The following is a 25,754-nucleotide window of genomic DNA, read 5'->3' on the forward strand; positions in this document are numbered from 1 at the left end:
GCCTGCTGTACCTCTACCCTAATCCCTCCCCTAGGTCTTCCCACGCCTGAGGACACCACTCCTAGGGTGGGGACCATCTGCTACTCCCCGCTGGATTTTGACATTTTGACAGCGGAGGGCTCACATATCAATCTAGATGAGCGTTGTGGAGATTTTGTGCAATGGTGGGAATGTTCTCTATCTTTTGTGCTCAGTACCGTAGTCCTTAGCTACATGTGGCTATTGAGCACTTGAAATGCAGTGAGTGCGAAGGAGAACCTCAATTTTTAAATTTTATTTTATGTCTATTTACGTTTAAAACCCCATAACGGTTAGTGGCTACCGTATTAGACCATGCACTTCTAGAATCTTCAAAGCTCAAAACCCCTGAAGGTCTGCGCAGTCACTCCTCACACTCTAGCCCCCACCCACTGAGGCCCCAATACCTGGCGAGTTTTGAGGGCCTCTCACATCTATCTCTGAGTGACCCCGGCCACAGAAGGATGTTCACCGTTACCCCACCGCTGGCGCCGGAGGGCCTCTCGTCCCTCGCCCTGCCTCGGCCGCCAGGGGCCGCTGTGTCCCGCTGCGCCCGCCGGACGGAGTGCAGCGCTCGGCGTCCCGCGCTGCCCCGAGGAGGCGGCGGCGCCCGCGCGGGGCTGGAGGACTGCAGCGGTGACTGCGCGCTCCCGGGCCTGCGGGCGGGAGCCTCGGAGGGACCCCCGTTGAGCTCCGCTGAGCTGTCCGGGCGGGCCCGGAACTGCCCTCCTGCGCAGAGCGGGGCCCGACTTGACCGTGATGCCAGTTTGACCAGAGCCCCGCAGCCTCGGGGACGCAGCAACTTGGTGAGGGACACAGGGCTCCAGACTAGACAGCCCCAGAGCTGGCCGCTCCCGCCGGAGGGCTCTCCGAGTGTTGGTCTCGGCCCAGAGACGAGGACAACCTCAGGCCGGCGGGTGGGACCAGGGCACCGCCGTGGGACAGGTAGGTCCCAGGGGCGGGGGCTCAGAATTTGGAGTGGAGGCGCGGAAAGGAAGGAAAAGGTTAAAGGTTCTTGTGGTTCACATCCTCAGCCCCCTGCTGGTTTGCTGGCTGCTACTCAGACTAGCTGTAACCTGGATTGGTTGGGGGGAAACAGGTTGGGAAACTGAGTCAAGAGTGTTAAAGCCAGAGAATAAATCCTCAAAGCTTCTTTCTCCAGCTGTCTTGAGGGAGGGAACAGAATGCTAAAAACCAGCCTAAATGCACCCCCCCCCCCGCCCCACGTCTTTTGGGTCCTGGGGTTCATAGGAGGGTTGGATCGGAGGGTGTGGCTGCTCAGAGAGAAATGAGATGGGGAGAGGAGATGCCGTCAGAGGAGGTCCATCTGCAAGGGTGGGGAGCTGTCTGCTCACAGAGTTACCCATTCCCGGGATATCAGCCCCGCTTTGCCCTCCTCCCCCTTGGTCTTCTCTGCCTTCTGCTCCAGGAACCTAGGACACAGAGGTCTGGGCTCTCTTCTTGGGCCACATCATCCTGCTGGCTTCGGTCTACCTGCCTTTGGAGGCTGAGGGAGAGGTCTTAGGAAGAAATGGAGGAGCTGTTTACGGGCCTCTGTGATTCAGAGAGCTGGAGGACTCCCATTCTAACCACTGGGAGTGGGGATTGGGGTGAGGGTGGCAGGGTTGGCCTTCTCCATACAAGTCCAGGAAGCAGGTGTTGAGGGGGCAGGAGGTGGATGGAGACAAAGAGAATTCAGGAGCTCAGGGGCCTGTCCCAGGTGCCTCTTTAAGTAGCTTCCTGTCAGATTTGGCTCAGGACCCCTGGCCTTCAGCTCCCTTCCAAGGCCAGGTAGGTGGTAGACAGCTTTGGTTCTTAGATGCCTCCTGCCTTCGGGCCTGCTTTCCTCCTGGGACAGAGAAACTCCTCCGCTGCTCTCCTCAGGCTCACCACACCCTACAGGTTCCCAGAGTCCGCAGGGACCCCTGCGAATTCCTTGGGGCAGAGGAGAGACCGCCTCCACCCTGGCACCTTGGGGAACAGCCTCAGAATTGGGCTCTGCTTCAGTGCTCAGCCCACCCCTCTTGCCCTCACCTAGGCCCCCCTTTACCCCCTGCAGGACCATGGGCTCCCTTTGTCCTTTGCAGCCCCCCAAGAATCTTTCCTACTTGTCTAGGTAGAGTGAGTCTGAGGCCAGGGGATGAACAGACAGAAGCTGAGAAATCCCCCAAAAGGTGAGTGAGGAGACAGTTGAAGATGGGGAGAAGGCGGGGGGACAGAGATCCAGCACCCTACCTGAGGGAGCAGCCAGGTCCTGGCATTTGGTTTGGCCTCTGGTGTTCCCAGCACTGTGCTGGCACCTGCAGGAGCCCAGCGATGCCCCAGAGCAGCTCCCAGCTGCTCTGTGCCTCTGCTTGCCTGGGATTCCCTCCATTTCTGACTCATTCTCTGGGATGGACTTAGGAGAGCTGAACCATTGAGGATGGAGGAGGAGAAGGGACGGAAAGGAGGGCAGTGGGAATGGGACAGACTGCCGGCCTCTGCCACCCATACGCTGCCTGGCCGTGGGCAAGTCATTTGACTTCCATTAGCCTTGGTTTCATTTCTTCCTTTTAAAATTTAAATTTGTTTAAATTGAATTGCTAGGACATTCCCAAGGCTCAAAACCCAAAATGTAAAAGAGTAACAGGGACAAAAATAATTCTGTGTCTTCCTTTTTACCTCCCAGCCAACCATTTCCCCTTCTTGGGGGCAACCTGTGTTATTAGGATATTTTTGTACGTTTCCAGAGCTAGCTTATACATATTTGAGCAACACATATCATCCTTCCCTTTTACACATCTTAGGGGGTTTTTTCAATCCTCACCTGAGGATATTTTTTTTTCAATTTTTAAAATAACAGCTTTATGAAGATATAATTTACATACTATACAGTAAATGTATTTTAAGTGTATGATGAAATGCTTTGTAGTATATTCAGCGAATTGTACAACCATCATCAAGGATATGTTTTGAAATTGATTTTAGAGGGAAGGGAAGGGAGAGAGGGGCGGGGAGAGAGAGAGAGACATTGATGTGAGAGAAACATGGTTCAGTTGTCTCCTGTATGCACCCTGACTAGGGATCAAACCCGCAACCTGGGTTTGTGCCCTGACCCGGGATCGAACCCGAAACCTTTCAGTGTACTGGATGATGCTTCAACCAACTGCCCCACCCAGCCAGGGCCAGGGCTACGCAGTTTATACACATCATCCTGCACTCTGCTCCTCCCCCTTAACGGTGGGTTATTGTTAGTGCCTCAGCACATGAGGTGTCTCCTCATTCCTTTTTTTACAGATGCCTGGACGGGACTGCATTTGTACAGATGCTCCCCAATATATTTAGCCAGTCCTTGACTGATGGTTCTTTAGGTTGTGTCTGGGCTTCTTGAGTATCAGTTTGCTCTTCTGTAAAATAGGTACAAAAAATTCTACTTTGTGGGACAGCCATGAAGGATTCCAGACTCTGTTCATGAACTGCCTGGGTCAAGTGCTCCAAAAATGGGAATCAGCATTATTGTCCCTCCCGTGTCATAGCCGTCCGTGGGACTATGCCTAGCTCATCCTTCAAGACCCCTCCTAAATGTCATCTCCACGAAGCTTTACAGCAGGATGGTCTCCCTTCCTGCTTTCTTTCCTGCTGGGAGGGCAATCACTGCTACTTTGTACAGTGAGTTTGGGCCAGGCTGAGAGCTGCCCAGGAACAAGGTGTGCCCCGCCCACCTCTGTGCTTCCCAGGGTGCCTGGCACAGAGGCGCTGGGGCTGGGCTCTGGGGGCCCCTGGGTGGAGCTCAGCAAGGTGTGCGCTTCTCTCCGCAGGATGCGTGACAGTGCCACGTGGGCCTGGAGCACGGGCGGCTGGCTGCTGGCGCTTTGTCTCGCCTGGCTGTGCACCCTCCTGGCCTCGGCTTCCTTGCAGTCTCTTACTCCCACAGGTTTGGGGGAAGTGGCGGGGCCTGGGGAGGGGCTTTCCCAGGACACCTGGGGAGCTGGACACCCCCCATCCCATCCCACAGCAGGCAGATCTCTGAGGCAGAGTCAGATCCCTAGATCCTAGGGGGGTCTGGCTGCTCCTCTTCTTCACCCAGGAAACTCTGCCCCCTCTGCTGTCCCAACCTGGAGCAGGGGTGGGCAGATCCATTGCTCGCCTTCCCTTTTGGTTCTGGAAGGTGTTCTGCAAGGAGAGAGCTGCCCCCCTGGTCCCCACCGTCCTGCCCAGCCGGCCCTGGAGGCTTAAGTCTAGCCTCCTGGCCTAATTCTATGGTTTTCCCTCTGGGTTGGCTAAAGCCTGTGTAAGCGGATGATCCTTCCTGCGCATTGTAAACCCTGGGGCCCTTGCCCTCCCGGAGGAGGCTGGGAGGTGTGGGTTGGCGTGGGACTTCATCTTTCTTCTGCCCAGGGCCAGGCTCTGCCAAAGGGCATGAGTGTGGCCTCACACTGAAGCAGCAGGAGGATTTCCTGTTTTCTCCTCCCCTAAGCTGGGGGGAGGGGCTGGAGGAATGCCAGGGTTGGGGGGCGGGGGCGGGTAACGGGTGGGGGGAGCAGGGGCGCAGGCCGAGCCTGGCACCTGATTCCGTGCTGGCCCCTGCAGTCCCAGTGAAGCAGGGCACCTGCGAGGTGACAGCTTCTCATCGCTGCTGCAACCGGAACCGCGTTGAGGAACGCTCCCAGACTGTCAAGTGCTCCTGCTCCTCCGGCCAGGTGGCTGGCACCACCCGGGCAAAGCCCTCCTGTGTGGACGGTGAGTGAGAGGCCGGGACCTGGCAGGGAGGGCCTGATCAGAGAGATAGGAAGGTCTGTCTCGGCCTCGCCATCTGCTGAGGATATGATTTCCTACCCATCTCAGGGCCTCCGTGTCAGGTCTCAAATGATGGGGCAACCTCTGGGGGAGGGCAGACGTGACCGTGGTGCTTCATAGAGGAGGAAAGCACACCACAGCCGCCCTCCAGCCGGCACCCACTGCCCAGAACGCACACAGACATGTCCCTGCACCCAGATGCCCCCACACCTCGTGTGTCGGACTCCCTCCTGCAGACGGGGCCTTCTGCTCTTACCCTCCTCCCCAGGCCCTCTTCTCATTCTCACTCCAGCCTCTGCCTCCTGTCACAGGGGCCCGTGCATCCCTTCACTCCACTCCCTTTCTCGCGGCCCCTCCCCCCATTTTCTCACACTCACGTGGCAGCGCTGTCCACGTGCCTGCCTCCTTGTGCACTGCTGCTCTGTGGGCCCCTCCAGACGGCTCACACACTTACCCACAACACCCAGGGTGTGCTGGGACGGTGCCTCTCTGCTAATGACACGGTGACTCACCTGGAGGGTTGCTGTAGTCACCATGTCCACAGCCGTCACCCTGTGCTGTCTTTGGTGAGATGCAGGGGTCAGTGGGACTGCGGTTGATACGGTTGTGAGCCCAGGCCTTTCTGGGCAGCCCGAGGAGGGGAAAGACAGGGAACTGCAGGGCTCCAAAAAGCCAGGGATGTGCGGAAACGTGCAGTTCTTTCGGACAGACCCCTCCCCTGCCACCTTGACTGCTCACTGTACTCTCAGAGAGCTTAGCGCGGCCCTCTTTGCGCTCTGCTCCCACAGCCTCCATCGTCCTGCAGAGGTGGTGGTGCCAGATGGAGCCCTGCCTGCCCGGGGAGGAGTGCAAAGTGCTCCCGGACCTGTCGGGGTGGAGCTGCAGCAGTGGACACAGAGTCAAAACCACCAAGGTACCCAGGGGTGGCCACTTCATCCCCCTCCTGCTCCCCTTCACCTGGGATGGAAAAGGGCGTGCAGGAGCCCTGGGCAATGTCGGTGTCCTAAGGTGAGACCGGGAACTGCGTGGGTGCATCTCTGGACAGGCCCCCCAGGTCTGTCTCGACTCTGGGGTCTGGGGTCAGGGCCTCTGGGTTTGAAATGCATGTGTCCTTCTGGGCAAATTTCCTGGTGTTTCACGTGTCTGAGTTTCCTCCCCTGCCTGGAGTGAGTTTGCATCCCAGAAAATGTCAGGTCGGTAAGAGCAAAGTAGAGAATTGAGGCAATTATCTAGATAATTCAGAGGTGACTCTAGTAGCCACTTTGCCAGCCCACCACTGCCACAGGCCCCGCCCCACAGTCCCAGGATTCCCAGCTCCCTGCAGTCCACACCTGCCTTCCTCTAGGCAGACTGCCTGGCCTGCAGAACAAGGGGTAATTAAAATTTTATCAAATGTGTCAGCAAGTCCACATGTGTCACGGATAATTAGTTGCATAGCTCTGTCATCGCCATTTGTACAAATGGTGTCACCCTGGGGCAAGCCAGAGCTCTACTCCTGCCTTCCCTGGACACCACCACACACAGCAAACGAGCAAACAAACAAACGAACAGAAGGAAAGGCTGGCTTCCGGGTTCTGAAGAGAGCAGCATTTTCGGAGAGCACAGGACAGAGAGGGAGCTACAGCAAGAAAAAGAGTGGCTGGATATACAGGAGAGCTTCCTCTCTGCAGGCGGCAGGACAGACAGCTGTTCTGAGTATATTTAAGACCAGAAGAGAGGCAGACCCCCCTCCACTGAGCTACTGACATATGTTACTATTTTATAGGTTTGGATTTGTAGGCTGCAGATCACTCACTGTGCTTGCAATTTTGGTAACTCATCTGAAGCACGCTGTGGTGAGACATGCCTGATTTATGTTTGCGTGGGCCACCTGGCCACGCTCCCCCAGGCTGGACTTCTTAGGGGGAAGGGATGGTGGCAGTGACCTGCACGTGACCTGCATATCCTGGGGGTATTGTTTCCCTTCTTTAACTTCACCCTTGCCCCACCCCTGCTTGCTCTCTAGGTGACGCGATAGCCCTGGGGGTCACGGTATGGGCAGGACAGCTTGACTGGTCTGCGGACTGGAGCAGGGTACCCAGTTATCGGCCAGCAAACATGGAGGTTCACTTGCCTGGACACACGCCCATGCCACATGCAGCGCCACTTCCTCCCGGGGCATTTCAGTTAAGCTGTTGAGCGGTGCAGACACATCTCCAGCCACATGTCTGGTGTTGTGCTGGGCTCTCCCTGGAGACACGGAAGGAGGTCAAGATACAATGTCTGCCTTCAAGGAATGGCAGTCAAGTTGGAGAGTTGATGGACGACAATCCAGATAATTTAGACTAAAGCATGTGGTACCAGACTGTGGCTTCTGGGTCACGGGCTGTGGGCATGTGGGGGTTTGGGGATGAGACTCCACAGCTCATCAGCCACCACTGGCCAGAGGGCACAGAGGCAAGAGGTCACATTCACCACCCACCACTCCCCTCCTCCACATAAATCCAAATCCCCAGCAAGCCGCTAACATGCTGAAGGAAGACACTCACCCCCATGCCAGACCGGCTGTACATCCTTTGGCTTGACTTGGGGAAGGAGGGTGGAGATGGAGCTGAACTTGCCAGCTAAGCTTCTGCAGAGGCGACACGTGGTTTGGGCTGTTCATTGGGTAGAGGATGGACAGGACTGCCGCCATCCAAACACCTTGAGTTTTTGTTCGCTTGTTTGAACAGATGAGGACAAGTCCCAGAGAGGAGGCTCGGCTCGCCCAAGGCCTCACAGCTTGGACCTCCGTTGCTTTAAGATGACTGACCTTCCAAGTCAGCCTGGAAGTGGGAATCCAACCTGGGCCTTCCTTGTTGCTTTTGTCTCAAGAACAGGAACCTTCAAAGAACTGGCTGCACAGTGGCAACATTTTTCTTGGGAGAACCTACAGCAGGAACTTTTACCGTGGTCCCTGCTCTCCTATCTGAAATAAAACTGAATCCCTACACACCAGGATGTGGGGCCACAGGATCTCTACTGTGCCCTGAGCTCCAGAAATTCCACACAGGGCCCATGGTAGCCCAGAGGTCACTCAGCACAGTGACAGCCAGGACACTCTGAGCTGGCAGCCCCATTGCCCGCTCTGCCCCATCTCTTCCAGAATCCTTCGGCTGTCACTCTCAGAGGCTCTGGCTCCAAGAGAGGGTCTGGGCGGAGTCCAGGCTGGTCAGCCCTTCAAAGGTCCTGCTGGGCTGGATGGAACCTCTGTCCAGGGCTGAGAGTTGGCCCAGTAAGGCTGCCACACTGGCTCCAGGGACCCAGAGACATGGGCTGCTTGAGTATCTCATCAGTAAGAGAATCGAAGCTTTGGTGACAGCTGGGATCAGCTGGAATGGCCAAGACTGTGGGGCCCAGGGTTGGGGGGCGTAAGAGGGGGAGACCAGCCTGGACAATGCTGAATTCTGATCCTCAGACTGAGGGCTGGGGCCAAGTCTCTTTCTCCCTCCCTCGCACCCCATGCAGTAGAACCAAGACTGTTCACCCTCTCCAGGGCTTCCTTTCTTGTGTTTGTTTTGTTTTGTTTGGGGTCCTGGGGTGAACGATGATGCCAGCTGCTCCCTGGGCTGTAACTGTTGGGGCTGTGACAGCTGTGAATCTCAGCACATAGTGGGGTCACGGGCTGGGCAGTCAAGGAGTAGGCCAAAGGTTCTCATCGCCTTCAATACTGGGAGTGGGTTAAGGGGTTGGCAAACTTTCTAGAAGGGGCCAGATGGAAAACATTTTAGGCTTCACAGGACACATACAGTCTCTTTGGAGCATTTCTCTTCAGTGTTGTTTGTTTTGTTTAAAAAAAAATTTTTTTTTTTAATGTAAAAGCTATTCTTAGCTCGAGGGCTATACCAAACCAGGCCCCAGGCTGTTTTGGGAAGGTAGCCAACCCCAGTGAACCTTTGAAGGCGGCCATCCCTCATGTCTGCAGCTTCCGGGCTCCTTCCCAGCCTCCTGGCCTGCCTTCTCTGCAGTGGAACCTGAGCGCGAGGTCTGGGTCAGGTTTTGTTTTTCTTCTAATGCTCCTTGAGAGATCGGTGAGTGAATTATTTAGGCTACTTATGAGACAGCTTTAGCAGAGTCAGGCAATAAGAGCCTGCCCTCCTAGAGGCCAGGACATGGGCTTCTCCACTGCCTCCCCTGCCCATCTGCTGTGTCCACAGCCTGCTGGGCTACGAGCTCGGGGAGCCTGAGGATAGGGACACTGCTGTACAAACTCCACCCGCTTGCGCTGCCGACCACCGCCAGTCCCTGCCTTGGTCAAAGTCCAAGCTCCTTGTCCCTCCCTGATCTTCTGTCCTCCCTGCTTACAGAGACCTCTCTCCTTTGGCAAATGCTGAAATTTGCTAATTCATTTTTTTAAAGATTTTATTTATTTATTTAGAGAGGGGGAAGAGAAGGAGAAAGAGAGGAAGAGAAACATCAATGTGTGGTTATTACCTCTTGCATGCCCCATACTGGGGGCCTGGCCCGCAACCCAGGCATGTGCTCTGACTGAGAATCGGATCCTTGACCCTTTGGTTCGCAGGCTGGTGCTCAATCCACTGAGCAACACCAGCCAGGGATGCTAATTCATTTTTTAATCTCTCAAAGTCTCCATTTCCTCCTGACCTATCCAGATATTTATCTGATGGGCTTTGAGGGATGTCCTTTATGTGGCCAGGAGAGAGAGCCCCATCCAGGGGGGTCTGGTGGAAAAGGGAAAGCGCTCCATCTCCCAACAGTAGCTCCCTAGGGTCCCGCTTCCAACTAAGTCAACGTTTGTGCACGTTTTATAGCTACTTCAATGGCAGTTTAGGAATGCAAGTTAATTTTCCTGGAGCACAGGCATCCTAGAGTTCTGTCTTCCTCTTCTCCTCTTAGTGGGATGGGATCTCAGATTCCCCAGAGTCAGCTTGTGTCCCCAACCCCCTCCTTAGGAAGGTTGCCAACTACAGGAAATCATGCAGCTAATTTCTGTGACCTCCTGGCAGTTTTCATTAGTCTGTTAGTGACATCCTAATTAATGGCTCCAGGCAGTTGCCTACAGTTGAGGCTGCAATTTCCTAAAATCACAAGCTTAGAACTAGAGGGACTGTCAGAGATCAGTTAGCCAACTCCCTCATTAGACGGACAGGAGAGGGAGGCTCAGAGAGGCTAGGTGATTGGCTCAAAGTCACACAGCAAGCTAGTGGCAGGTCCTGCCCAGTGATCCAGACAAGCACTCTTTGCACGACTGCACGTTGCCTCTTTCCTCCAGTGCAGATGAGGAGGCTGAAAAGAAGCCAGGATTTTAGCAAGGATGGATGTGAGAGTCTCATTCCCAAATTACCCAGCTCTGAGTGCAAGGGGACAGAACAAAGAATGGGAAGGATTTAGAGATATATACTCAGAAAGCGGGAAGTAGGGACAAAGAAGAGATTGAGACCACTCATTCAGAACATCAAAACACAAGCAAATCACAAAATAATTAGAAGAAAATTAATGCCACATCCAGAGTGGTTGATTTTTGTCCTTTTTGGAGGCGACAGAATAGAGCCCCTACCAACCTCTGGAAGACCTGTGAAGCCAGTCTCAATGGCTTCTGGGTTCTTTAGACCCTAGTGTGGGAGTCTGCAAACTAAGGCCCATGGACCAAATCTGGCCCATGACTTTGTAAATAAAGTTTTATTGGAATGTAACTCTGCTCATCTGTTTATTATTCTCTATGACTACTTTCCTGTTACAACAGCAGAACCGACTCATTGCAAAGAGACCGTATGGCCCACAGGCCTAAAATATTTACTACTGGACGCTTTCTAGAAAACTTTTGCCAATCCCTGCCCTGGCATTTTAATCGAATCTTCCTCAGGGCATCCTTACAGACTGGAAAATGATGACTCTGTTGTATTTCTCGGTTTGGGATTGTTTTTTCTGAGACTGTGCCTGTATCCCCTTTAATCCCCTCGGGTACTGTTTGTGAGCTCTAACAACCAAAGAAGCGAAGACAGGAAGATTAAGACCCAGGCGAAGAGAAAGACCTGAAGCAGATGAGTGCCTCCCTGATACGTTGTCACACCCCAGATCAGCTCAGTTCATATTTGCCAAGTTCCTACAACTGCTACTTTTAAATTTAAAGTAACTGCCTATGCACCCATGTGTGCAGAGGTAATTGTGCATGCTCACATGCTGCTGGTGTTTTGTGCCTTGGTGGGTTTGAGTATCTCCATGCCCACGAGCAAGGCTGATATTACAAATATATAACTAGCTTAGTTCAGTAACTGACTAATCAAGGCAGATGCTAGCCTGTACGTCAGACCAGGGCGCGTTGGCTGCATGAAGCCCAGCACGTTCCCACCTACCTGCTGTGGCTGAGAAGGACTCCAGGCCAGGGAAGGAAGGCTCATTTCTCCCTCCCCCCGGGTGTGAGCAGCTGGTGGTTCCTGACTTCCTTGGGCTTGTGATTTGTCCCTGTGTGTGGGTCTGGGTGCGTGCAAGGGCACAGAAGCTACTGGACTCGGATGGCTGTAAACATTGTGTTTGGAATACACACGTAGACTGGGCATAAGGAGGATGAGGCAACAGCCTTTCAAGCCTTACATGAGGTTACAAACTCCCCTTCACTCTGGCTTAGGGGAGGAGGGGTCCTACCATTTCCAAGGGCTGGATTGACCCACATGCTAGGTGACGGGCAATAACACCATCACTTCTATTAGCGAGCATCTACCATGCGTCAAACATCATGCTAGACTCTATATAGGTGACAGTGTGTTAAATGGGAGCCTTCCCATCTCAAAGCTTGGAGAGAGGCATCAAAGGTCAGGAAAAGAAAGATAGGTATCAACTATTCTCAACTATTCCCATATACTAAATCAGGATGGTAGACTCTTTCTACAGATTTGTAAAAGGAATGGTCAATAACAGTCCATCGCCCACCTCTAGACTGTGTAAGATAGGTCAAGAATTCAGGTCGAAAGCTGGTGATAATGAAGATCTGTCTGAAGTTGCCTCTTCTTCCTCCCTCAGCCAAAGGCAAGGTTTAGGTGTTGATTCTTTCTTACTATAACCCATTTATGAGGGGGATTGCAGAAAAGAGCTCCAAAAGCTTGACTTGAATTGATTGGAAGGCAGGGGACAGCGGAATTCAGGCCTGAAAATAATCAGAAGGCAAGTGGCTGTGGTTGGCTTGCAGGCCTGGATAGTGAGTCTTGAGAACTATCTTGGGAGCAAGCTGCACCTGCAGAGCTTAGCAGAACATGGAGGTCTGTATGTTTTCCAAGGGCCAGATGTGGACTGCCCAAGAGGGCTGCCTGGAAGGGCGACCCCAGGCAGGGAAAGCCTGCCAGAAGCCTTTGAGGCAAAGAGGCCATCATAGGGGGCCAGTGGAAGGAGATATCACCCATATCGAGGGACCTCTAAGTAGGAGAGGCCCAGTAACACGTCCTCTTCCAAGTCAGTCTCCCCTGGGTCAGGTTCATAGGCAGGAAAATTGGGGCATGGAAATGGGGATGGCTCCGCTCACTGTTACTCCCAGTGACCCACTAAGAGGATTTTTGCTTCCCAGACCCACAACTTTGGGCTCTTCTATTTCAGAAAATGATTTATCTGCCTAGGTTAATTCAATGTTAGCAAAATATGTTACTATAGATATCTTTCAGTGACTGCTTTAGGAGAGGTGTTTGCGGAAAACAAAGGGAATGTGCAATGAATCATAGAGAAGGAAGTTAAAAATATCAGCTTTGGCCACATGACCAGTTATGGAAGTGAACACTGTCATATTTCTTCCTTATATTAATATGAATGTATTAATTTACATGTTAAATAATTATTTTCTTCCCTTTTCCCATTCATGAAAGTGAGCAGGACTATTAATTACCTGAAAGCAACCAGAAAAATATACAGAAGCTGTATATTTTTTACCCTGAGCCACAAAAATTTGTCCACATGTTGAGGTCAAAGGTAAAGAAAGGTGGGATGAAGAATCAAGTGTCTCTTGCAGGAGCCCTACCATGTTATTTTAATTCAGTCAGTTGGTTTCACATACGTTGACTTATTTGTTCTCCTCAAGACCCAGAGAAGTGAGTGTTATCAGCAGCAGTTTGCAGATCCAAATGCTCAGAAGGGGAGAGAAAGTCTGGGGGACTTCAGGAGCTGTCTTGTGGGTCCAGGACCTGGAGAAAGCACATGGTGAGAAAGAACTCAGGAACAGACTTTTCTAATGTGAAATGTTTCATTTTCATAACAATTCCATAAGGATTGCTCCATAGGATTGCTCCAAATCAGAATTACTATTCCGATTTTACAGACAAGGAATCTAAGACTCAGAGAGGTTAGGTAATTTGCCAAAGATCACACAGCAAAAAAAGCTGACAAACCAGGGTTTGAATTCAGGTCTGCGCAGGTGAAAGCTCATATCCTTCACCACACACGGGCTGTGTCCTGGCCACCTCCTCCGGGGCTGAACTGCCGAGTCCGAGTACTTTATAATTAGTGCTTAGGGAAGTTGAGATGGGCTAGGGGGTGGGCTGTTAATAAGTGCAATCGATGACAGAGGTGTATCCTCTGTGCTGTAGGAGCACCTATTTAGAAAAGAAAAGAAATCCAGCATGGGGAAAGCATCCTGAGTCCAAGTCTTTAGACTTGAGGGGGAATCAGCCAGGTGAAGAGTGTGTGTGAGTGTGTTGGGAGAAACCAAGAATAAAGGCTGAGTAGAAAAAAAAAAAAAAAAAAAAAAAAACCTTTGCAAAGGCAGAGGGATTGCGATAAAGTTGAAGGAAGCACTCAGCTGTGGCTGGAATACAAGGGGTAAGGATAGATGGTAAGAGATGAGGCTGCAAGTTGGCCAAGGGTGAGCTAAGAAAGAAGCTGGATACCATGCAGTTTGAATTCCACTCCCAGACAATGGAGAGCCTTGCAAGGGCTAACCGCAGGGGCAGGTTGCGGTATTAGAGACAGGGCTGCGTTGACCCTGAGAAACAAAATACCTACCAAGAAGGGCTCCTTGTGATTGGCCCAAATAATGGAGAGTCCAGCAGTCACCGTTTGCAGAGGCCTCTCAGTCACACAAACTGCAATTCGGTGGGGGTAAGGGTGGGGGTGGGGGAGGTGCGCGGGGGTCAGCAACTCATAGGCTTACCTGCCAAACCTCCTGTGGCTGAGAAGGACTCCAGGTCAGGGAAGGAAGGCTCATTTCTCCCTCCCCCCGGGTGTGAGCAGCTGGTGGTTCCTGACTTCCTTGGGCTTGTGATTTTACAGACAAGGAATCTAAGACTCAGAGAGGTTCCTGCCCACTGAGCCTAACGTTATAAAGGAGTTCCTGGAATTATATTTTGACCAATGGGCAGAAATCTGCCCAGTCCAAGAGAGCAGCACAGCTGTAGTATCATTTGCGTATTACTGACCAATCAAAACATGTAATTCCAACCAATCAGGATAGTACAATTTGGACCAATCAAACAGTGAATATTTGGATTCCTTATTTGCATAAAAATGGGCCAATAAGGGATCAGGGCAGGAACTTTCTCTATATAAACAGGCTTGCTCCTCATCTAACAGAAGCACACTTTCAGTTTCCTATGGTTCCTGTGTTTCCAAAGTGCGCAGACTGCTTACCTGAATAGAGTGTTTCTTTTTGCCACCCCCCAATTGGGGACCCTGTTGGCATTGGATTGGTGGTAGCGACCTTTGGTTGACCGCTGTAAGCCCAGATGATACGATGAATTTGCAGACAGGGAAACCAATTAGAAGTTTTGGCAATGACCCAGGTAAGAAACAAAAAGACCTTAAACCAAAAGCAGTGGTGGCCTGAGGGTGCAGAATGGAGAGGAAGGAAGATGATACTTTCAAGCTCCCACATGTCTCCACTCCTTCATGGATGCTACCTGTTCCTCTCTCCCAGTCACAGGTGTGAGTGCCCCACTGACCCCTCCACGCACAGGCAGGTGACTGCCTCTGTGCTGTTGGAAAGACATTAAAAGCCCAGCATCCAAACGTGCTACCTTCTTCAGGGTCTGTAACCCTCCACTGAGCCCCTTTTTTTTGGGGGGGGGGCAGTATTCAACAAAAGCAAACATTTCCTGAGTACTTACTGGTGTGTTCAGTTAGTGACATTGTAAGGGTCCACCACTGAAAATTTAGCTAATTTCAAGGAAAGCCTGGAAAACGAGTTTGGATAATAAGGGTGGCAATTCCAGGGGACCAGATGCTGGGGGATTCCTGCGAAAGAGGAGGCCACACTGCCTAGGAGAAGGGCTGCTGGGGTCAGGCTGGGAGTCCTGCCCTAATTCCTGCCTTTTGTTTCCCAGGGGGTTTGGAGCACTGGTCTTCCATTTCACTCCCGCGAAGGTCGAGTTTCTCTTTAGCTTCTCTTTATGCACTTATATTCCCAGAGCCACCAAGTGGGGTTCAGCCAGAGCCGGGGGTCAGGGGAGAAGGCATGTAATAGAGCATCTCCTTGCAGGTGTTTTCCACAAGGGTTGGGAGGTGGATTATGAAAAGCTGTTTGTAGCTGGCCAAGCTTCGCGTGGGCCGAGGAGGCAGCTCTGGGCCCCTCAGAGCTCCCCCAAAATTGCAGGAGCAGCCCCATCCCACCTTGCGCTTTTCTCTAAGGGCTCCTTGAGGACTGAGCCAAGAGGCATCGCTGGCCCAGGGACAGGAGCGCTGAAGTTTCCTCCTTGAGAGTGATACCTGGGACAGCTCTCAAGGCTGGAGGACCGGGTTCGCTCCGCCGCTCCCACCCGCCAGCACCCAAGCGCCTTCCTGGTAGCTGATCACCAGTCAATGCGACGTGCAAACGTATGCTTTTAGCTGCTGATTTTTAAAGACTAAGCTGCTTAGTAAGCCCATTGAACATCAGCAGTCTTTCCAGAGGAATCTTTTAATTAAGTTTATGTAGGAACAATTGGTTGCAATTGTAGACTGTCAATGAAAAGATGGAAGAGAGGGCGCGGGAGGTGGAGTGGGGGCCGTGAGTGTGCAGGGGTGTGTGTAGGGGGGGCGTGTAGACTGAGGGATGTGTGTAAGATTGGAGGCGTGTCTGTGGTGAGCAGTTCTGCCCGCAGCGGCCGCCGCACGACGGGGAGCGTAGGGCGGGGGTCTGGCGATGCCCTTCCCCGAGCCCGCCGGAGATTTGGGGGCCGGAGCTCCCTGCAGCGGGGATGGGAGGGCGCGGTGTCCACCTGAAGCTCCTGGGGCGAGATCAGTGCTGTGCGGCGGGCCCGGGAGGCTAGTGGCGATTCTGAGCAGAGGGTTGGGTCTCGCGTGAGGGTCCCGGAGAGGCGGCGCTCGGAGAGGCCACGCCACCGCAAAAAGCAGATTGAGTCCCAATGCAGATTAGAGGGATTCGACAGTCAGAGTGGGTCACCTGGGCGCCCAGGCAGGGGTCCTTCCACCAGATCCCCGGGCACAATTGAAGCTTCTCTTTTCTAACCTGCGGCCGGGGGCACCGCCCTCTGCGCTCCGCTCGGCTCTCTCGCCCTCCTGGCTCCTGCCTGCTCCCAGTGCCCGGTGGCCCTCCGTGGACCGCGCCCTCGCGCCCATCCTGCGGAGTTAGGTTAATCCAGGCTCGAGACACGACGGTGCCTTTCTGAGACTTGGGGGAGGCAAGGGCCGGGATGGTGGCGTGGATGCACACTCGGAGGCCTCTGGGCCCATCCCCCCCCCCCCCCCCCCCCCCCCCCCCGCGCACTGTCACTGGAGCAGGTGGGGGAAGACGCCTTTCCGTTGAGGGGTCTGGATCTTCGCAGTTTGCACGCGTGACACCCTCTCACAACAGGGTGGATCTCCGTCCCCCCACTACCACCCCCTGCAAGGATGCGACAGTGAAGGGCCTCGCCTACCTCTTCCTTCTCCCACTCTCCTTTGTTACCAAACTCTTGCCACCACCTACTGAAGAGTACACCAGAGCTGCTGACCGTGTGGAAGCTCTTGGGCTCCTCCGTGGCAGGCCCTGTGGCACTGGGGAAAGTCTGCTGGTGCGAAGGCCCTGGGCCCTGCGGGCGCTGATGAAGACGTATAAAAGGTGCCAATAGTGTCTGTTCAAATTGAAACCCAGTTGAATGCTGGGCCTCCTTTTTTAAAACCACCTTTCCTGAAGGGCAGTTTACATGCGATGAAGTGCTCCCGTTTTCTGTGGACATGTTGGTGAGGTATGATGCATTTGCATACTACTGTGGTCAAGACACGGAACATTTCCATCTGCCCCAAAGTTCCCTGTGTGCCCTGACCCGTGTGGCTCAGTTGGTTGGACATCCTTCTGCAATGTGAAGGATCACCTGTCCGATTCCCGGTCAGGGCCCCTGCCTGGGTGGCAGGGTCCATCCCGTCAGGACATGTGTGAGATGCAGCTGATCCATGTTTCTTTCCCTTCCTCCCGCCCTTTCCCTTTCTCTATAAATAAATAAGATCTTCTTTTAAAAAAAGTTCCCTGTGCCCCATCTCAGGCTATCCTGCTAATCCCTCCCCCCTCCCTGCACACACATACTTCCTGTGTCTCTTCTTTCAAGGGCACTCATTGCTTTCATGAGGGCTCCATCCTTGTGACCTAAATACCTCCCAAAGGGCCCACCTCCTAGTACATCACTTTGGGGAGTAGGGGTTCCACACATGAATTTTGAGGGGACACAAACATTCAGTCCGTAGTGATACTGTGGAGATGATGGAATATACCTACAATGCTGTGTCATAAAAGCATTGGCTTCCACCTTACTCTCTTGGATCGCTCACCTGGGGAAGTCAGCTAGACACTGAAGACACTGTGGGGAGCTTCATGTGGCGAGGAACTGAGGCCTCCTATCCACAGCCAGCACAACCTGGCTGCCGGTATGGCAGCCACCTGGGAGTAGACAGACTCCCAGCCCCAGTCAAGCACTCGCACGACTAGCCCACGGCATCGTCTTAACTGCAACTGCATGAGAGAATCTGAGCCAGACCCGCACAACTGAGCTGCATCCCAATGCCTGACCCGCGGAAACTCTGTTCTGGACACTTACTTCTGTCCCTTGGATTTGTGTCTGTCCTTACACCAACAGCATGCTGGTCTGGCCACTGTCGCTTTACAGTGAGTCTTGGAGCCCTCTAACCTTGTTCTTTCTTTTAAACGTTTTGACTATTTTTGGTACTTGATCTTTTTATGTCAGTTTTAGAATCAACTTGTCAATTTCTACAAAAATCTTGCTGGGGTTTTCATTGAAGAGTACTGTGTGTTGTAGTATTTCTATTTTTTGTTGGTTGTTGCTAGTACATAGACATACAATTGCTCTTTGTATATTGACCTTTCTATATGGTCTTCTTAGTTCTAGTAGCTCTTTTTCTTTTTAATCTTTATTTATTGATTTTAGAGGGAGAGGGGAGGATGAGAGAGAGAGAAACATCGACTTGTTGTTCCACTTATTTACGCATTAATTGGTTGATTCTTGTCTGTGTCCTGACTGGGGATCGAACCTGTAATCTTGCTGTATCAGATGAGTTCTAGTAGCTTTAAAAAAAAAAAAAAGATTCCACCCTGGCTGGTGTGGCTCAGTGGATTGAGTGCCAGCCTGCCAACCAAAAGGTCACCAGTTTAATTCCCTGTCAGGGCACATGCCTGCGTTACGGGCCAGGTCCCTAGTTAGGAGTGTGCAAGAGGCAACCTACGATGTATCTCTTACACATTAATGTTTCTCTCTGTTTCTCCCACCCTCCCCCTCTTTCTGAAAAAGTAAAAATCTTTTTAAAACGATTCCTTAGATTTTCTACATGAACAATGTCGTCCCCTGTAAATAAAGATAATTGTACTTCTTTCTAAGTCCTGGCCTCCCTCAGCCCTTGTTAAGGGCAGCTGGAACTGCCAAGGCTTGCAGAGAGGGCTTTGCTTGATTTCTCTGTGTCGATGAAGTAGACTCACAGCTCACCCAAGAGGCGGAAACCCACAGTGGTTGGACTGTGGCCTTGGAGCCAGGCCTCTGGGCTCTGAACCAGGTCCCACTGCTTATTGGCTGAGTGTCTTTAGGCAAGTTATTTAACCTCACTGTGCCTCAGTCTCTTCATTGTTAAAGTATGGCTAATAATAGTGTTCACAGTGATGTCACATGTCTGTGTAGAGCACTTGGCATGAAATAAGCATTTGCTGTTCTTATCTCCTGGGATGGGAGAGGGGAGGGTTGGGGATGTGGGCCGAAGGGAGCGTGCTGTCCCGGCAAGGAGGAAACACCACCTTTGGGTTGCTGTGCCGCAGTATCTCTTCCTGCCCTTAGATCAGGGAACACTAAGTTGCTCTGAAATTGATATACAGACAAAGGATCTAGGAGTGAATTTCCTTTAAGGAGAAATTGGTCTCTGGCTAATATGTCATTATGGGAGATGCAGGTGCTGCAGGGCTGCCAGCTGACCCTACCTAAGCCTCCTCCTCCCTCCCGGGCCCCTTGTACCCCTAGAAGCTCCTCTGAAGCAATCCCCCCTCCTCCTACCTCCAGGCCGATGTCCTGTGTTGACACTACCTTCCAACACACACTAGCCCAGTATGTATTGTACATGTTCTCTGTGACCTCTGGGTCATTAGATGTGCACTTGGAGGTGGGGATTTGTCCCCTGTTAGACCTTGATGTCCCTGGGAGGAAGAACAGCCTCTTCTTCCCTCCCTAAGGTCACTCTCATGGTATGGGAGAAGGTGCTCACGGCAGCATAGGAATCATCTCCATCATTTCTCAGCTTTCGCACTCCACTCTGTTCTGGGCTTCTGTGTGCTGGTCCTCCCTGGGGCTCGGGAGCGTGTGTATGTGTGAGACCGACAGACAGACAGACATTACAGCATTCTGACCCAGGCAGGAGAGCGCGGAGAAGAGAATGTGAGCCCCAGTAGGCAGATGTAGAAACCATTAAAACTGAAGCAGGTATACAGGCAGGCTCAGCCACCGAAATGTCACTGTGCCTGTGATGACAGGTAACAGAGAACCCACAGAGCTCCAAGTGGCCCTGCTCATTGCTGGCCCGCCCAGCCCTGGACTCCAGGGAAGGCCCTTGAAGCGGGCAACCTCTCAGGCTAATAGGAAGTCCCACCCCTGTCCTTCTGCCCCTCAGGGACACCGCTTCATTTATGTGGGGCAGGGACTGGAGGCGGGGTTGGGGGTGTTGGACTCCACTGGCAACATTTACCAAAGTCATGAACTCAATGAACAGTGTAATTTGCTGATTAAAATTTTAATTCTCGTTTAAGGTCAGAAAACATCAGAGAATGTCAAACATTGGATGCAGAGAAGCTAGCAGGAACAAGAGGTGGGGGAGTGGAGAAAGCCAGGCCGCGCTTTAGCTGGGGGCTGGGGCGGAGGGGAGGGCCAGCGTGGGGAGGGCTCCCTGTTTGGTGAGGGAGCTAAGTGGGCGTGGACACCCCCAGACATTCCCAGGTGTGGGGAGGTAGGAGGAGCTTGGACTTCAGAGTGAGGCTGACCCAGGCCAGCGTCTGGCAGTGTGACCCTGGGCAGAAGGAACCTGCATGACACAGAACAATTACAACGTAGTAAGGTTCCGTACCAAAGCACAGGGCTGGGATCTAGGCCCCTTTCTGGAAGTCTGACCACTCCCCCCTCCTCAAGAAAAAAAGCAGGAAAGGAAAGACGTCTTCATTTCTCCCCTTTCCTTTCTCCTTCCTTCACTACCTTCTCCTCCTCCCCCTTTCCCAGGCCTGATTCCTAACTGAGCGGGAGGGGGAAGCACAGCGAAGTGAGGGGCAGGACACTGCGCAGAGTGGAACAAGGAAAAACAGATTCAGGGCAGATGGGACGGGAGTGAGGAGGCTGGTGAGCACTCTGGCCATAGTGACCTCCCTCCTGTCGCTTATTTGACCCCTCCCGGTGGACTCCTTGGTTCTCAGAAACAGTGGCCTCTGGCAGGCCCAGTCTGGGAGAATAAGACAAACAACGGCCACAATGGTGACACTTGCAGAGCGACTAGTCAGGCACTGTCCTCAGCACCTCACTCACAGGAACTATTCCGTGTCCACCATGACGCTGATGCTGAGAAGTAGGACTTCCGTTCCCGCTGCCGCGGAGGGGACACTGCGGCACGCGTCCCAGGTCAGACGAGGAGAAGCAGAGATTTGGCACCAAAACGACCGCAGGTCTCGCCGAAGCAGCCCTCAAACGGCGTGCGTGCGCGTGTTCGTGCGTGCGTGGGCGTGCGCGCGCACAGAGGGCTGCGGGAGCTGGGTGAGGAGAGCCGCGGAGACTTCCCTCCCGCAGCCCGCGCTGCCCGAGGCCTCTGTGTGACCGCCGTCGCAGGACGCCGGAGAGGCGGCGGAGGAAGGCCAGGCGTGAGCGGCACGCGGGCCGCGCCGCTCCCGCGCTGGCTTCCGGGTTCAACTCCGTTTTGTTAGAGAACGAATCGGAGAGTCGCGTCCGCTCCTCCACCTCTGCGACGTGGCTTTCCGAAGCGTGGAGTTGGGCGACACCACCTTGGCGTGGCTGCTGCCGGCCGCCCCCGTGCTGCCAAGGCACCGGGCCCCTGGAGGCTGTAGCAGCGGTCCCCAGGCTGGACACGGGCCGAAGGAAGTGGCTCAGCTCCGCCTTTCTCTGCCTTTTGGCTGCAGTGACTCCCAGGGACTGATGAAGTGAACAGCTAAAGTACTTTTCAATCAAAACTCAATTCTAGCAAACAGTGAAGGAGGAGGGAGAGGGAATAGAACATTAACGAAGCTCGTGTGAGTACGAAGCTTCCTTTCCGCAGAAAATCGAATCGCCCGGCAGAGGAGAACAGCTTCTGTCCATCGAGATCCATCAGGTGTGTGGTCGCTACGCCGCTCGCTCGTGGGGGCCCAGCTGCGGGCGGTAGGCACCCGGCACAGCCAGCCTGATTGGGATTCGAACCTGGTTCCGCCACTTGCCAGCCCTGTGGCTTTAGGCAAGTGCCTTCACGTTTCGGAGCCGGTTTCCTCATCCATGAAAAGGTGGTTAATAACTCCTGCTTTACAGAATCAGTGTACCGGACAGAGAACAACGTGTGTAACCCCTCCCTATGCGGCGGGCACGCAGTGAACAGCTCTTGCTGTCGTGTGTCTGCTTTGCGGGCTGAGTGTGAGCACAGACTTATGTGTGCGGTTTTGGAGCAGAGCACACGTGTGGGAGGGTGGGAAAGTGCCTGGTGTGGAGCGCGGCTGTGTGTCGCTGGAGCTCTGAGCGCCTGTGAGGCCAGGACCTCTCCGTGGCTACGTGGTCCGCATTCTCCATCCTCCGTAGAGGCCTGCAGACGAGCATGGGAGCAAACCTCAGAGGGGCTGCCTCAGGATTGTCTGGGAGTGTGGGGGCGTGGCCCCCCTTCCCTGGCAGCAGCCACGGCTCTCAGGTCCTGACTCTGGATTCTAGACAGCACTTCTGTGCTTTCATCAGTCCCTGGTGACTTGTTAAAAGACTTCAAAGGAAAAGCTTCAGACTAGGTACCTCGCTTACCATTCACATTCCTTCGCACTGAAGATGTAACCGTACAGAACATGTCTGTGAATGGTAATGAGCCTCTCAAGAGGCAGAAGGAAGAGGATAGAAGAGATACACAGCGAGCTGGGCTGCCCCGTGGACAAGGACGGCAGAGACCAAGATAGGGTGCAGAAGGCACTGGAATTATGGGGTGTGACCTAAGGGTGGTCATCTAGGGTCCCATGCCCCCAGTCTTTCTTCCCTGTATCCACTAACCCCAGCCACTTTTGTCTGCATTCCTACTTTAAAAGGGAGCACTAAAAAGTGCATCTGTATTTAGCACCACGTACATTTATAAATATTTAATTCTCACATGATCCATATGAAATAAATACTTAGAAAATGTCCTCACTTTATAGATAAGAAAATTGAACATGGAAAGCACACATCTGGGTCTGTCTCCTGACAATGGATCAAGCTGCTTCTATGCTTTGGGTATTGAAAGTTTAGTTTGCTGTTATTGTTTGAATTTTCGTTTTCCCTACTGATTACCATATAAATGCATGCTTACTAAAATGCACTTTAAAGACACTGGTAGTTACAAAGAAGAACATAAAAATAATTTCTCATTCATAGTGATCTCTCTTTATATTTTCTTAATGTCTTTGATAATTACTGTAGCTAATGAGATGCTCTGTTAGGACTTTTTTCAACTGTAAGAAACGGAAAACTTGACTACCAACACAAAGAAAAGAAGTGTTTAAAAAGTAGGTTTATTTTTCTTGTGTATCAGGAAGTCTGAAAGTAGGCAGCTGCCATTGTTAATTTAATGGTTCAGCCGTGCAGCCACATCTTGAAAATGCTCTTAGCCTTTGCCTCACAGTTATAAAGTGACTGCTGCTGCTCCAAAAATCACAGCCAGATTCAAAGCAGTGAGAAGAGAAGGGAAGGCACTAGCATCAACTGTTCCTTTATGAGAAAAGAAAAAGCTATCCCAGAGGCTCCTGGCAGAATTCTGTTTGAAACGCTTGGGCTGTAACTGGGTCACACAGCAACTCCTACCTTTAAGGGAGGCTAGGAAAAAAATCTGCTCCTCCAGACTCTAACTGAAGTGGGTTAGGCAGAAGAGGGCTGGGAATGGGAGTTGGGTTAGCTGATCACTGGTATCCCCCAGAGGTGCCATGCTGATTGGCTGGGCCTTTGGAAGAGAAGGAAGAAGTAAGCATTCAACTAGAACACAATGAAGAAGCAGGAATTCAAAAACATGAGGAGAGGCTTAGGAACCTCTGGGACAACTTTAAAGGTTCCAACATCTGAATCATAGGGATGCCAGAAGGAGAAGAGGAAATACAAGAAATTGAAAACTTATTTAAAAAAATAATGAAGGAGAACTTCCCTAATCTGGCAAAGGAAACAGACTTCCAGGAAGTCTAGGAAGCTCAGAGAATCCCAAAGAAGTTGGACCCAAAGAGGAACACACCAAGGCACATCATCATTAAGTTACCCAAGATTAAAGGTAAGGATAGAGTCTTAAAGCAGCAAGAGAAAAGGAGTTCCCATGAAACTATCAGCTGATTGCTCAAAAGAAATCTTGTAGGCAAGAAGGGGCTGGAAAAAAGTATTCCAAGTCATGAAAGGCAAGGACCTACATTCAAGATTACCCAGAAAAGCTATCATTTAGAATGGAAGGGCAGATAAAGTGCTTCCCAGATAGGGTCAAGTTAAAGGAGTTCATCATCGCCCAGCCCTTATTATATGAAATGTTAAAGGGACTTATCTAAGAAAAAGATCAAAAATATGAATAGTAAAATGACAAACTCACAACTATCAGCAACTGAACCTACAAAAAACAAAAACAAACCAAGCAAACAACTAGAATAGGAACAGAGTCACAGAAATGGAGATCATGTGGAGGGGTTATCGGCAAGGAGGGAGAGGGGAGAATGGGGGAAAAGGTACAGGGAGTAAGAAGCATAAATGTAGGTACAAAATAGACAGGGGGAGGTTAAAAATAGTATAGGAAATTGAGAAACCAAAGAACTTATATGTATGACCCATGGACATGAACTATGGGTGGTGGGGAATGTGGGTGGGAGGGGGGTGCAGGGCAGAGGGGAATAAAAGGGAGAAAAAAATGAGACAACTGTAATAGCGTAATTAATAAAATGTATCTTAAAAAGATTAATCAGTACAGTAATGTCAAGAAGTAAATGTAAAAACTTAAGAAAAATGAGATTTTAGGTTGATTAAGTTGATTATAAATTAATACACACACACAAATTTTTTTTTAAATGGATGCTCAGGAGGCAAGAATGAAAGATGCCCTCTACCTTTTGTATCAGTTAACGTCTCTTGTATAACAAGTCACCCCCAAACTCAGTGGCTTAGCACAGCATTTCCGATGTCTCGCTGTTCTGTGGGTCAGTCGAGCAGTTCTGTTCTGGGCCTTCGTAAGACTTTTCAGGCCCCTTCCACTCTCAAAAGTGAAATAATAGCTACTATTGAACGGGTACCTACTACTTCTTAGATAGTGGCATTAGTCTGCCTTATACTCCTCACACTTTCCTTCTTTCCCTACTCCTGGTGTCTGTTAGCATATCTTAAAGGACCTGTATCCTAAGTGATCATTTCTGAGGTTCAGCACTGGATGCTTCACACACATGGTTTTGTAAAATCCTCACCAGAACCTTGTAAGGTATGGTGTCCATTTGCAAATGAGAAACAGGGCTCTAAGAGGTCAGGCGGCTCTAGGTCCCTCAGTAATTCTGGCTCAGGGTCTCCTTATTCTGTGCATGATGTCCCCAGCACACAGCTGCCTCGTGCAGTCTGGTCGCTGCAGAAGTTACTGGAAACTTCCTTTTCTCCCTGGAAAAGTAAATGAAGTGCCAGCAACTCTTGAACTAAGGATCCTCAAAAGGCAACCCTCTGTCTTAATTGTGATTATTCATGATAATTATGATGATTATTCATGGCTCTGTGACTTATGTTCTCCAGTTAAATTCTCCAGTGGACCTCAACCAACACAGTTCTCTGTGTTGGTGGCTGGGGCTCAGGTGGCTGGGGCTCAGGCTGCCCAGCTCTCTGACACCCCTTGAGGTGGTGGTGCCCTCCTTAAAAGGGCAGAGCAGCAAGGGTCTCATCCTGGGGGGGCCACAGAAGTCCCTCCACAGCTGACAGCAATGAGGAATTGCTGCTGGGAAGGAATTAGAGAGACCACCGTGGGGGTAGGTGGAGGGACTCCTTCCTCGTCACTGTGCAGCTCCAGGGTGGCCGGGTGGGCAGGGGAATAACTGCCCTTGTCCTCCTGGTATGGGACGGGGCGGGGGGGAATATTCCCCAACTCCTCTTTGGGAGAAAGATCTCCATAACGCTTCTCTTGCCATCACTATGAACTCAATTAGAACTTGAAGTATGATCAACTAGGAAGGTGGTAGCTCCGTCACTTAAAAAAATCCAGGCCTGCCTGTGTCTACTTGTGATTGCATAGTAACTCCTCACTCAGTAGGGTCTGTGACTTCAAGCAAAACGACTAACAAAACCCATTTCACCACAGGCTGATTGATACGGCAGGAGCGAAGGTCCTACAGGGCATCTCGTCGATGTTGTGACGAT

General features: G+C 51.9%; 1 protein-coding gene across 4 annotated transcripts; it reads left to right on the forward strand.

The window, feature by feature from the left end:
* The first annotated feature begins 649 nt into the window (after positions 1 to 649).
* TAFA3 (TAFA chemokine like family member 3) lies at positions 650 to 25,754 on the forward strand. Of its 4 annotated transcripts, none has more exons than XM_053916227.2 (6): positions 650 to 963; positions 2,135 to 2,192; positions 3,816 to 3,931; positions 4,588 to 4,737; positions 5,583 to 5,707; positions 25,696 to 25,754. In XM_053916227.2, the coding sequence occupies exons 3-6, from the start codon at positions 3,817 to 3,819 to the stop codon at positions 25,702 to 25,704; spliced, it is 399 nt and encodes a 132-aa protein (XP_053772202.1). In that variant the 5' UTR covers positions 650 to 963; positions 2,135 to 2,192; position 3,816; the 3' UTR covers positions 25,705 to 25,754. The 4 variants fall into 4 exon arrangements, with proteins under 4 accessions (XP_053772202.1, XP_045059265.1, XP_024426317.1 ...); XM_045203330.3 differs by lacking the exon at positions 25,696 to 25,754 and adding an exon at positions 7,506 to 10,626; XM_024570549.4 differs by lacking the exon at positions 25,696 to 25,754 and adding an exon at positions 6,800 to 7,589.

This window comes from Desmodus rotundus, chromosome 12, assembly GCF_022682495.2.
Source record: "Desmodus rotundus isolate HL8 chromosome 12, HLdesRot8A.1, whole genome shotgun sequence".
NCBI lineage: Eukaryota > Metazoa > Chordata > Mammalia > Chiroptera > Phyllostomidae > Desmodus > Desmodus rotundus.

What these genes read in the sequence shown, in the direction of transcription:
- TAFA3 (XM_045203330.3), top strand. Translation starts at nt 3,817, where the DNA reads ATGCGTGACAGTGCCACGTGGGCCTGGAGCACGGGCGGCTGGCTGCTG. An exon ending in GCAGTCTCTTACTCCCACAG is followed by an intron (nt 3,932 to 4,587) that starts GTTTGGGGGAAG and finishes TGGCCCCTGCAG; the next exon opens with TCCCAGTGAAGCAGGGCACC. An exon ending in AAAGCCCTCCTGTGTGGACG is followed by an intron (nt 4,738 to 5,582) that starts GTGAGTGAGAGG and finishes CTGCTCCCACAG; the next exon opens with CCTCCATCGTCCTGCAGAGG.